Consider the following 12,650-nt stretch of genomic DNA (forward strand, 5'->3'; position numbering starts at 1 on the left):
TGGATGTGTGGCCACATGAGGAAGGATCGAGTCCGGAATGATGATATACGAGATAGAGTTGGGGTAGCACCAACTGAAGAGAAACTTGTGCAACGTCATCTGAGATGGTTTGGATATATTCAGCACAGGTCTCGAGAAGCCCCAGTGCATAGAGGACGGCTAAAGCGTGCGGAGAATATCAAGAGGGTTTGGGATAGACCGAATTTGACATAGGAGGAGTCCGTTAAGAGAGACCTGAAGGATTGGAGTATCACCAAAGAACTAGCTATGGATCGGAGAGCGTGGAAGCTTGCTATCCATGTGTCAGAGCCATGCGTTGGTCGCGAGTTCTTATGGGTTTCACCTCCAACCTACTCCAACTTGTTTGGGACTAAAGGCTTTATCGTTATTGTTGTTCTTGTTGTTGTTGTTGCTGCTGCTCATAAAAGTAGTGTTGCACGTGCATGCGTTTATAAGGATGAATGTATATGAACGACTTTAATTGTAATGTGTTTAAAAAGAAATACGACGGTCTTGCATTTTACTTTTGCGTTCTCATGAGGTAGCGAGTAGCGACCTTAGCACTAAAAGTTTTTTCTTTCGCTGATAGTACTACAGAATTGGACCTTTTTTTTTAAAATGTAGAGACTTTATACATTAGATATAAGTACATCGTTCATGAGGATCTCGATAGTATTGGACCTCGGTGCTAGGCGAAAGACCAAAAGACTGAGAGGGGATAGGCCTCCTCTATCTCTATGCAGAAGAAGAAAGACTAGCTCGGGGTCTTCTCTTTATTTTCTCCCACTTGGATTCGTATAATTTTTTTGTGGTTGCGTAACGTGGGTGAGGTGCATATATGTACAACTTATCACGTCGCATTGTATTGTCATTTGTCAACGCATCCCAGCTCAACTCAAGGATCCCATTTTAACCCGCATTTTAACAAATCAAACGAAATTCCGTAAATGACAGATATCATCAAAGTCTGAATAAAAAATAACACAAATCATTCACACATAGCATGCAAATTAAGTCTAGTATAACAAAGTCTCAAATTCGACTAAATTCCAGATAACCAACAAGTTTTTCACGAACGAATCATGTCCTTCCACACATATTTCCCATTCAGGTTCATCCAACAGTGTCTGTGTACGTAAATTGCCCTTCCTCTGACCTGTGGTCACCCACGCTGATGCGCGCGGGTTACATATAATGTGTAGATCATTGAGTGAATAAATCAATCAACAAGTTGAGCAAGAGGAAGTAAAACTTACCATCTCCTTCATGTCCGCGTGCAATGGCCACTTGCCTCGAGCTGACTAACCAAGTTGCCGAACTTGATGACGCTGACCTGAATAGTGTGCCAGCAATACGACAATGACCTCATGTTGCATGGTCGCATGATGTACATGTCGTAGGGCGCAATGTGCTTTCCTGCATGAAACTTTTCATGCACTTGCTCCCAGAAGGGCGGCCCTCTAGTCCTGCCTATGAAATCTGCATATACTACCAGCCATGCATCGCACAACAACTCATCCTCCATAGTCGAATAGCTCATCATCCTTCTTACTCTAAAAAACAACATAGCATTTGAAAATAAACTCAATAACATTTAACCAAACACCTGCCGGGCGTGGTGTCTGCCATGGAGGTCGTCGACAGGGGGCAGAGTGTACCTGTGCACAAACGGCTTCAGGGCTGAAAGCTCCGTCGAAACGGCGGGTTGCGGACGTCCGACAATGGCTCTGTGACGGTTGGAGACGAACATCAGCGGTGGTAGAGGTGGAGGGTGCGGCTGCAAAATAAGGGGGAGAGGGGTGGAGTGGAAGAAAATGGGACTAGGAGGGGGATTGTGTGGGCCGGGGGTGTCGGGGTCTTACGTTTCGGGTGTCCGGGTTCCCACAAACCTCTCACACTTTTGTCTCCAATTTACTGAAGAAATTGCGTCTGGACCGCCCCGCAGACCGATACAAATCAGTGTTGGATAGCTTATGTGGTCCGGACAACGTGGTGCTGACGATTGCGGAACGCCTTGGAGATGCTCTTAGCACTACATAGTTTTTCTTTCGCTGATAGTACTATAGAATTGTGTAGATAGATAATTTGCAATACGATGATTGATTGGGGTGCTGGTGCACGCATATATATAATACAAGGGAAGACCTCTACCTCAACTATACAAGACTAGGAGGTGGGCCACAACTCCAATATACGTGCAGTACAAAATACATACTCAACACCTCCCCGCAGTCGAAGCGTCGCCGGAGACACAGAGACTGGACCGAAACTCCTTGAAGACGGGAGTAGGCAATCCCTTAGTCATCACATCCGCAAATTGTTGCGTCGTCGGCACGTGGAGAACCCGAACACGGCCAAAGGCAACCTGCTCGCGCACGAAGTGAATATCGAGCTCAATATGCTTCGTCCATCGATGGTGCACCGGGTTGGCGGAGAGGTAGACCGCGCTGACGTTATCGCAGTAGACAAGAGTGGCCTTGTGAACATCACAAAGCAACTCCTGGAGCAGCTAACGTATCCAAGAGCACTCGGCCACGGCATTAGCCACGGCGTGATACTCTGTCTCGGCGCTGGAGCGGGAGACCGTGGGCTGCCGCTTCGATGACCAAGAGATCAACGATGGCCCAAGGTAGACGCAGTAGCCTGACGTAGAGCGTCGCGTGTCGGGGCAGCCAGCCCAGTCGGCATCCGAGTAGGCCACAAGGTCAGTGGAGGCGGAGGCCGTCAGGGTGAGTCCCAAAGACATGGTGCCGCGTATGTAACGGAGAATATGCTTCACCAGAGTCCAGTGAGAGTCACGCGGGGCATGCATATGGAGGCACACCTGCTGGACAGCGTACTGCAGGTCGGGGCGAGTCAGCGTCAGGTACTGTAAAGCACCGACAATAGAGCGATAAAACGCTCCATCGGACGCAAGAGACCCCTCGAGAGCAGAGACCTTCGCCTTCGTGTCGACCGGGGTGGGCGCCGGCTTGCAGTTAAGCATACCGGCACGCTCCAGGAGCTCGTGGGCGTACTTCTGCTGATGCAGAAAGAAGTCGTCACTCCGCCGGACCACCTCGATGCCGAGGAAGTAGTGCAGGGGCCCCAAGTCCTTGAGGGCAAACTCATCACGAAGACGAGCTGTCAGCCGCTGAAGGAGGTCGGGGGCGGACGCCGTGAGGATGATGTCGTTGACGTAGAGCAGCAGATATGCAGTGTCAACTCCCTGATGATACACGAAGAGTGAAGCATCGGAGCGAGTGGACCGAAATCCGAGAGACTGCAGGAAGGCTGCGATACGCTGGTATCAAGCCCGAGGCGCCTGCTTCAACCCGTAAAGAGAACGGGAGAGCAAGCACACGAAGCCAGGGTGCTCGGGTCGACGAAACCATTGGGCTGCTCACAGAACACCTGCTCGGCGAGATGGCCGTGCAAGAAGGCGTTGGAGACATCCAACTGGTGCACAGGCCAGGCGCGCGAGACCGCCAGCTGAAGCACGGCGCGAATCATGCCCGGTTTCACAACCGGGGCGAAGGTGTCGGTGAAGTCCACGCCCGCGCGCTGTCGAAAACCACGAACCACCCACCGAGCCTTGTAGCGCTCGAGAGAACCGTCCGGGCGAGTCTTGTGGCGAAACATCCACTTGCCAGAGATGATGTTGGCACGAGGGGGTCGCGGAACAAGCTGCCACGTGCGGTTGCGCTGTAAGGCGTCGAACTCCTCCTGCATCGCAGCTAGCCAGTGGGGATCCCGAAGGGCAGCACGAGCGGAGGTGGGGACGGGTGATGGCGTCGACGTCGAGGCGGCGCACAGATACTCATCGGCGGAGTAGCGCGTGCTGGGCCGAAGCACTCCTGCTCGGGCACAGGTAGTCACGCCAAGTGATGGGGCAGTAGGGCCGGCGGGTGCCGCGGCGGCAGGGGCCGTGGCGGCGGGGGCACCCGGTGTGGCGGCGGGGGCGGTCGCAGCAGCGGCGGCGGCGGAAGAGGCGACGGGCGAGGTTGACGTCGAGCCCATCGCAGGGGTGGCGGGCGGGGTGCCGGGCTCAACCTCGTATGAGGGAGACGGGGACCCGGGGGCCCGCTCGGACTCGACCTCGGCGGAGGGAGTCACGAAGCCAGGTGGTGGCGGCAGAGGGCGCCGTGCCGGGGGGGCTGCCGCCGCGCATCGCTCCACGAAGGGGGCGCGGGGGCCGGCGCCGAAGGGGCCGAAGCCGGAGGAACCTGAAAAAAGGGAACACCGTCTCGACAAAGTACACATGCCTCGAGGTGTACACACGATGAGTGACAGGATCGTAGCACCGGTAACCTTTGGTGTTAGGAGGGTAGCCAAGGAAGATGCAGGGGACGGATCGTGGTGCGAGCTTGTGTGGCGTGGTGGACGCGGTGCTAGGATAACAGAGACACCCAAAGATGCGGAGACCATCATAGGACGGTGGTGTGCCGAAGAGAAGGTGGTGAGGGGCGTAGTTCCACCGAGGGCGACACGGACGAATGTTAACTAAGAGAGTGGCGGTAGCGAGGGTATCGGGCCAAAACCGAGCGGGCACGTTAGAGTGAAAGAGTAACGTGCGCACGCAGTCATTAAGAGTGCGGAGAATGCGCTCGGCGCGGTCGTTCTGCTGGGAAGTGTAGGGGCAAGTCAGACGGAAGGTGGTGCCGTGAGAGGCGAGAAGTGTGCGAAGAGCGACGTTGTCAAACTCCTTTCCGTTATCAGTTTGGAGTGCGAGTATGGGGCGACCGAACTGGGTGGTGACATAGGAGTAAAAAGCGCTAAGTGTGGCTAAAGCATCAGATTTACGATGAAGGGGAAAAGTCCACACATAATGAGAGTAATCATCTAAAATCAGCAAGTAGTAAAGATACCCGTGTTACTCGCAACGGGAGATGTCCAAACATCACTATGAAGTAATTGAAACGGAAAAGTGGAAACTGAAGAAGACGCACTAAAGGGAAGACGAACGTGCTTGCCTAAGCGACAAGCCTCACAAGAGTGCTTGTCGAGCTTATCACATGAGAAAGAGAAACTCCTAAGAATTTGACGTAAGACGGTGTGGTTGGGGTGACCCAAGCGAGCGTGCCAAAGGTCAACGCCGGCGGCAAGGGCGACGGGTGTGGAGGTGGAGGCGCCGGCGTGCACGGGGTAGAGCTCATCGGGACTGTCACATCGGTGAAGGACCATCCGGGTACGGGCGTCTTTCACAGAAAAGCCAACACCGTCAAATTCAACAGTAAGAGGGTTCTCTCGAGTAAGACGACGAACAGAAACTAGGTTCGTGACTAAATCAGGTGAAACAAGAACATTAGACATAGTGATGGGTGTGGAAGTGGAGGGAAAGCTAGTGCTACCTATATGAGTAATAGGTAAGGAGGAGCCGTTGCCGGCAGTGATACGAATGGGTGTGTGAACTGGAGTGGAGGAGGTTAGGTTACCGGGATGAGCTGCCATGTGCGCAGTAGCACATGAGTCCATGTACCAGTCGCCTCCACCGACAGAGCTACGCGGCGACGGTGCGGAGTGCTGGGCGGCGAGGAGGGTGGTGTCCCATGGAACAGGTACCGGCGACGGCGGAAGGCCCCCGTAGGGCGGCGCCTAGACGGTCGGGCCATAACCACCAAGGGGCGGCGGCGCAAGGAGGGCGCCGTAGCCGGCGCCAATCGGCTGCAAGGGCGCGCCAATGAACGCCTGGTGGCCAGCGGGGAGAGCCTGCTGATAGTGCGGCGCCCCCCCGGCGTCCTGGGCCCGCTGCTGCTGCAGGCGGCGGCGACCGCCGCCACGCCGGTTGCGTCGGCCACCTCCCCCTTGCGGTTGCTGCGGGGGAGGCGCTGGTGGCGACAACGGGTAACACCCGGCGGGTGTGGGAGGACGTGACTGGATCGGCGCGGCCGGTGGAGCGGTTCCACCGTAGATGGTGAAGTAGCCCGGAGAGTCCATGGACGGCAGCGGCGCGCGCGGGGAGGCGCTGCGCGGTAGCGGCGGCGGCGGGGAGCGGCGGCGGCGGCGCGCGAGAGACACACGCTACCACGTATAGAACCAGGCTGCTGGATGGATTTCCTGAACGTGAAGCTAGCTAGCCGAAGCACGTACAAGCTGATGGATTTCCTGGATCGATCGCTTGGCTGTACAAGCACGTATATGTATGTGCGCGGTCGCCGGGTAGACACAGGAAACCAGGCTGCGAGCGAGGGCGGGCGGGCTAGCGATGCGGGAGGCAGCGCGGCGGCTAGCGAGGTGCGAGTGGCGGCCGGCGCGGAGGAGCGCGGCTGCGGCGGCGGCTGGAGACCGCGGGCAGGCGGATGGATCGGGTAGAAGCGGCGGCCGGCGCGGAGGGCGCGCGAGCGGCGGCGGCGGGATGGCGGTGGCGGCGGCAGCGGCGGATGCGACCAAGAAACCTAGAAAACTGATACCATGTAGATAGATAATTTGCAATACGATGATTGATCGGGGTGCTGGTGCACGCATATATATAATATAAGAGAAGACCTCTACCTCAATTATATAAGATTAGGAGGTGGGCCACAACTCTAATATACGTGCAGCATAAAATACATACTCAACAAATTAGACGTCGATGCAAGGAAAGACCAAAAGACTGAGATGGGATCGGCCTTCTCTATCTCTATGCAGGAGAAGAAGAAAGACTAGCTCGGAGTCTTCTCTTTATTTTCTCTCACATGGGTTGGTAATAATTTATTTGTGGTTGCGTAACGTGGGTGAGGTGTATATATGTACAACTTATCATGTCGCATTGTATTGTCATTTGTCAACGCATCCCACAGCTCAACTCATGGATCTCATTTCAAATTTCAACACGCATTTTAATAAATGAGATGAAATTCATGTAAATAGGCAGATATTCATCACGGTTCGGAAAGAAAATAGCATAAATCATCCATATATAGCATGCAAATTAAGTCTAGTACAACAAGGTCTCAAATTTGATTAGATTCTGAATGTCCAAACAAGTTTTTCATGAACGGATCATGTCCTTCCACACATACTTCTCCTTCATCTTCATCCAACAGTGTGTCTGCACGTAAATAGCCGTCCCTCTGACCTGTGGTACACCACGGTGACGCGCGCGGGCTACATATAATGCGTAGACCAACATTGAGTGAGTGAATCAATCAACAAGTTAAGCAAGAGGAAATCAAACTTACCATCTCCTCCATGTCCGCGTGTAATGACCACCTTGCCTTGAGATGCCTAACCAAGTTGCAGAACTTGATGACGCTGATCTGGATAGCATGTCAGAGATACGATACGGACCTCACGTTGAGTTGTCGCATGATGTACATGTCATAGGGCGCAATGTGCTTTCCTACGTTAAACTTTTCATGCTTTTGCTCTCAAAAAGGCGGCCCTCTGGTCCTGCCTATTAAATCCGCATATGCGGCCAGCCATACATCGCACAACAACTCATCCTCCATGGTCGAGTAGCTCATCATTCTTCGTACTCTAAAAAACAACATAATATTTGAAAATAAACTCAATGACATTTGACCGAACACCTATCAGGTGTGGTCTCCGTCATGGAGGTCGTCGACATGGGGCAGAGTGTACCTGGGTACAAACGGCTCCAGGACTGAAAGCTCCATCGAAACGGTGAGCGGGCGCGTCAGTGTTGGTTGCGGACGTTCGGCAATGGCTCTGTGGCGGCCGGAGACCAACAACAGCGGCGGCGGAGGGAGAGGGTGCGGATGCAAAGCTATGGGTAGAGGGACGGGGTGGAAGGAAATATGACTGGGAGGGGCGAGGATTGGATGGGCCGGAGATGTCGGAGTCCTACGTTTCGGGTGTCCGGACTCCCGCAAACCTCTCATTCTTTTGTCTCCAATTTACGAAAAAAATTGCAACCAAACCGCCACGCGGATCGATACATATCGGTGTTGGATGGCTTATGTAGTCCGGACAGCCCGGTCGTCCGACGCCTTGGAGATGCCCTTAGTACTAAATAGTTTTTCTTTCGCTGATAGTACTATAGAACTAGACCTCGATGCAAGGAAAGACCGAGAGACTGAGATGGGATCAGCCTCCTCTAGCTATCTCTATGCAGGAGAAGACTAGCTCGGGGTCTTCTCTTTATTTGTTCCCACCTAGGATTCGTATTATTGGTGGTTGCGTAACGTGGGTGAGGTGTATATCAGTACATGTACAACGCATCACGCCGCATTGTACTATATATTGTCAACGCTTCCCCCAGCTCAACTCATGGTTCTCATTTTTTTTATTTTAGAAAAGGAGGACGACCCCGGCCTCTGCATCTGGACGATGCATACGGTCATTTTATTAATTATTGACACAAGACCTTACAAAGTCATACAACAATAAGCCTAAAGCCACCAAACTAAGCAACATCTGTCGTTATCCCTATCCAGTTGATGTAGGGCGCTGAAAGTCTTGGCCTAATACCAAACAGACCTCGCAGCCAAACCTAACATCTAAGACTTGAGGTCCCAACCAGGACGCCTGCCGGGTATGGGCACCCATCAGTCTGGCGTGCTTCTCAACCAGGACGCCTGCCGGGTATGAGGCCGCCGCAGCCACCTGCCATCAATCCATCTTCAGAGCTGTACTGCTGCATCAACCTTGCCCGGTCTAACTGCCGCCGACGCCACCACGACGCCAGGCAGCGTCACCCTCCTGCGCGAGTCCTTCTCCGCTCATCAGGCGCCGAGTCTCCACTGCGCCACGCCGCCGAGATCCGCCGTCATCAATGGAGCAGAGGAAACACCGCTCCTCCTCTTGTCCCCTCCAACCAGCACTTGCTCCAAAACGATGCCCCCATGAGGGAGAACGATACCGAAGGCACCGTCATCGTCTGATCCCGTATACCCAGATCTAGGGTTTCCCCCGGAACTTCCCGATCAGGTTGATGTGACCTGCAATGATGATGCCTCCAGAAGGGAACGACGTCTGAGACGCCGCCATCGTCCGCCAAGACCGCAGTCAGGCGCGATTTTCACCGGAAGCCACGTCTTCCCAACCTCGTGGCTGGCTGGAACCGAGCGGAACCTCGCCACGAAGACGTATGTCGCCGTCGGTACTCCAGCGGAGATCCGGCATCTCCTCACTGGTCCCTCCACGCGCCGCCGGTTGGCGGAAGGCCTCCCCGCGACGGATCCAAACGAGGCGTTGGATCCGTAGTGACCGCCATCACCATCACGACCAGGACAGCCCACCCCGCCGGATGGGGCGCTGCCACCGCCGCCGTCCATGCAGGGCCACCGCTCCGCTCGCGATGGTGCTCCGGCCCCCGCCGCACAGCCCGGATTCGCCGTCCTAGCCGCCGTCGTTGGATCGCACGAGAGGAGCCACCCCCGCCGCCTCAGTTGGGATCCGCCGCATCCACCCGCCCAGAAACCTTCGGCACCGGGCCCGCCACCACCGCGGCCCACGCCGGCGGCAGCGACGGCAGGAAGGGGCGGCAAGAAGGTGCTGACGGCGCTAGAGGCGACGCGAGGGGCTGATTCTTTTCTTTTTCTTATATGGAAGCGAGCACACATGCCATGGTTCTCATTTCCTGATCCACCTTTTCCCTTGCTCGTCCCTGCTAGCTTCAGCCTGCAGCCGAGCCGCTGGATCATCTCATCTCATCGATCAAGATCGCTTCTCCTGTAAGCCATGTAAGTCATGATATCGTCGACTGAATACTCGAATTAGCTTTGGTCTAAAACAAGTTCGCATTAGCTTTCTTTGCGTCAAGTTTAGCAACTGTACTTACAAAGTCGTCGCCGTCGTTGCTTTCCATTTCAGCGGAGAAGCAATGCTGGCAGCAGCACTAGATCCGCTAGTGGCGTTCTGGAAGGAGTGGGGAATCCAGGTGCTGGTGCTGCTGAGTTTAGCACTGCAGGTGATTCTCCTCATCACGGCGGAGATCCGCCGTCGCAAAGACTCCGGCGTGCTAAGAGTCGTTGTGTGGTCGGCGTACCTGCTGGCCGACACAACGGCCATATACACTCTGGGCCATATGTCGGTGACCAGCAGGTCGCCGGAGCACGAGCTGGTGGCTTTCTGGGCCCCGTTCCTGCTGTTGCACCTTGGTGGCCAGGACAACATCACCGCCTACTCCATCGATGACAACCGGCTGTGGCTGCGCCACCTGCAGAGCTTCGTCGTGCAGGTCCTTGCGGCCGCCTATGTCCTCTACGAGTCATCCATCTTCGTAGGCGGCCGCCGGACTATGCTCGGCCAGGCCACCATCCTCATGTTCGTGGTTGGTGTTGTCAAGTACGGGGAGAGAGTATGGGCACTCATGTCTGCCAGCAGCAGTTCCCTGTCTGGGAAGAACTACAACAGTTTTGGAAAGTTGCATTTTCAGGACCCCCATTCTACCATTACTTCGATGGCGGTACCACTTCTAGCTCATGACTTGTTGAACGTACCCAAGCATCTGCTTAAGGGGCCGTTACCTCTTTTGGCATTTGACTCAGAACTAGGTTATTTTAGCTGGGAGGACATGTACCATGTTGCTGAGATCCAACTCTCGTTGATGCACGACGTCTTCTACAGCAAAGCTGAGTTGATCCACACTTGGTACGGGCACTGCATCCGCCTCACCTCGCTGGCAGTCACTGCCACCGCACTGCGGCTGTTCCTTGGATTAAGTGACAAAGATGGTTTCAGCAAAGTAGATCTCGTTGCCACTTATGTTTTGCTCTCTGGAGCCGTCGTCCTGGAGATCACATCAGTGCTGAGGGCCATGTCCTCCACCTGGATTTACCCGTTTTCCGAGCGCATCCGCATCAAAGAATCCATACTTTTATTTCCATTGTTGTGTCTTCTTTTCCTTGTATGTACATTTGGGGAGCACGTCAGACGGGCAATACAGAAAGTAGGAATACTTAAGAGGTACTGGTCAGGCTCCATGGGGCAACACAACTTTATTTACATGTGCAGCCACTGTAAGGATAGCCGAAGCAGCAAAATTGCGAGATGGATGGGAAGGGAGGACTGGTGGAACACACTGGTTTACACGTCCTCGTCTGTCCCCGTCTCAGAAGATTTCAGTATGATGTTGAAGGAACAACTAAGGGGAAGTGTAGGCGTCACCAAAGAGAATCGAGACCACATCCAAAACTCAAGGGGCCTGGCGGCGCTGAAGAAGAGGGGGTTGCATGAGGAGCTGGCCTGGAGCGTGGACTCTGAGCTGGATGAGAGCATCCTGGTTTGGCACATCGCCACTGATGTCTACCTCAGCTGGTACGAGTCGGAACATAAACGCCTGCCACATCCTGCAAAGGTAACCCAGGAGCTCTCCAATTACATGATGTTTTTGCTCGCAGCACGTCCCTACATGCTGCCTGACAATGCTACTCGCCAAAGGTATATTGAACTGTGCAACAAGGTGATCTATCATCTGGAGCTGCAATACAGCTCGGCCGAGGATTTGATCAAGTTAATGCAGGGCCATGGAGATGCTCTCAACGCTGAACAAACTCAACCTGCCGTTGTGGTGGAAAATCTAGTAGTCGATATGCCTGCTGCTACAACCAAAGAGAGTAGTGTAACATTTGACAGAGCGTGTCAGCTTGCCTCGAAGCTGATTAGCAAAGAGTTGGAAACACCTGATGCTACCATGATGGATCTGATCAGCCAAGTGTGGGTGGAGATGCTCTGCTACACGGGATACCGGTGCAGGCCAGATTCTCATGCCAGACAGCTGAGCAGTGGCGGCGAGATCACCACCGTCGTTGCCATTTTGATGGAATTCTTGAAATCCTATTTTCTGAAGTTCAACAAACAGGAGCCGGATGCTGAGTTGGGGAGCCCCTAACAATAACTGTTAATTCTATGTAGTAATTCTATCACACCACCATAGATAGCACCAAGATTGGCAAAAGATAAGCCTTTGTTTTGTAAAGATATCTATGACAGGCAATCAGTAATAATATCCATCGTCGGGTTTTGCTTTCCCCTTTCGTGCTTGGATTAACTCAGTCATCTCGATGCATGATCACCAGGTATTCTTGCTCCCCGTCCTCATAGATGGCGGCAGCTTGTATCTGAGTACGGCCACGTCGAAAGCAGCTAGCTCTACATATTTCTTTCTCTTTTCCCGGATTCACTAATCTTAACCACTTGTGTGTGTATGCACCACTCCGCGGTCTTGCTAGCAGTACTCACAAACTACAGAAAATAATAGTCATACACGAACAAGCAAACAGCTTAGGTTGGTATAGGGAAAGACGACAAATAATAATTGCTTCGTGGCAAAGGTTCACAGAAATTATTCATTCACATCGGAAAATTAGTAAACAAACCTCGGGGAATAGCCATTCCATATTTGAACAGGCGTCTGATCAGGTTCAAGCACCTAGCAACCATGCATTAAGTCACCTGAAAGAGAGCATTTATAATTTCCATCTTTGTGGTGTTGGTCATAGTAGCAAGGGTAAATGTGAATGGAGCACAGCCTCCATGGTGGTCGAATTTGAAATGATCAAAACGTTTAATATTTTTTGAAAGGATACAAGTGTGTAAATTTTCAGGACGAAATACGAGCTGGATCACCGTGCCTCACCTATGGTTGGAAGGATAACCATGCGTTTGGACGGTGGCAACCAGAAGTTGGTACAATTATCTGCCTAAATAAGCATCTCAAATATGTGGAACTTCATGGGTATCGTTATAAGTTTATAACACTAGGGAAGAAGAATTTGCAAGTT

At 53.2% G+C, this 12,650-nt stretch overlaps 1 protein-coding gene across 1 annotated transcript; it reads left to right on the top strand.

Moving 5' to 3' along the window:
- Nucleotides 1-9,466: 9,466 nt before the first annotated feature.
- Nucleotides 9,467-12,107, top strand: LOC109752586 (uncharacterized). Its single transcript, XM_020311487.2, has one exon. It carries the CDS (start codon nucleotides 9,749-9,751, stop codon nucleotides 11,756-11,758), a length of 2,010 nt encoding a protein of 669 aa, XP_020167076.1. The 5' UTR covers nucleotides 9,467-9,748; the 3' UTR covers nucleotides 11,759-12,107.
- Nucleotides 12,108-12,650: the final 543 nt, after the last annotated feature.

Source organism: Aegilops tauschii, chromosome 2 (genome assembly GCF_002575655.3).
Source record: "Aegilops tauschii subsp. strangulata cultivar AL8/78 chromosome 2, Aet v6.0, whole genome shotgun sequence".
In the NCBI taxonomy this organism is placed as follows: Eukaryota; Viridiplantae; Streptophyta; class Magnoliopsida; order Poales; family Poaceae; genus Aegilops; species Aegilops tauschii.

What these genes read in the sequence shown, in the direction of transcription:
- LOC109752586 (XM_020311487.2), top strand. Translation starts at nt 9,749, where the DNA reads ATGCTGGCAGCAGCACTAGATCCGCTAGTGGCGTTCTGGAAGGAGTGG.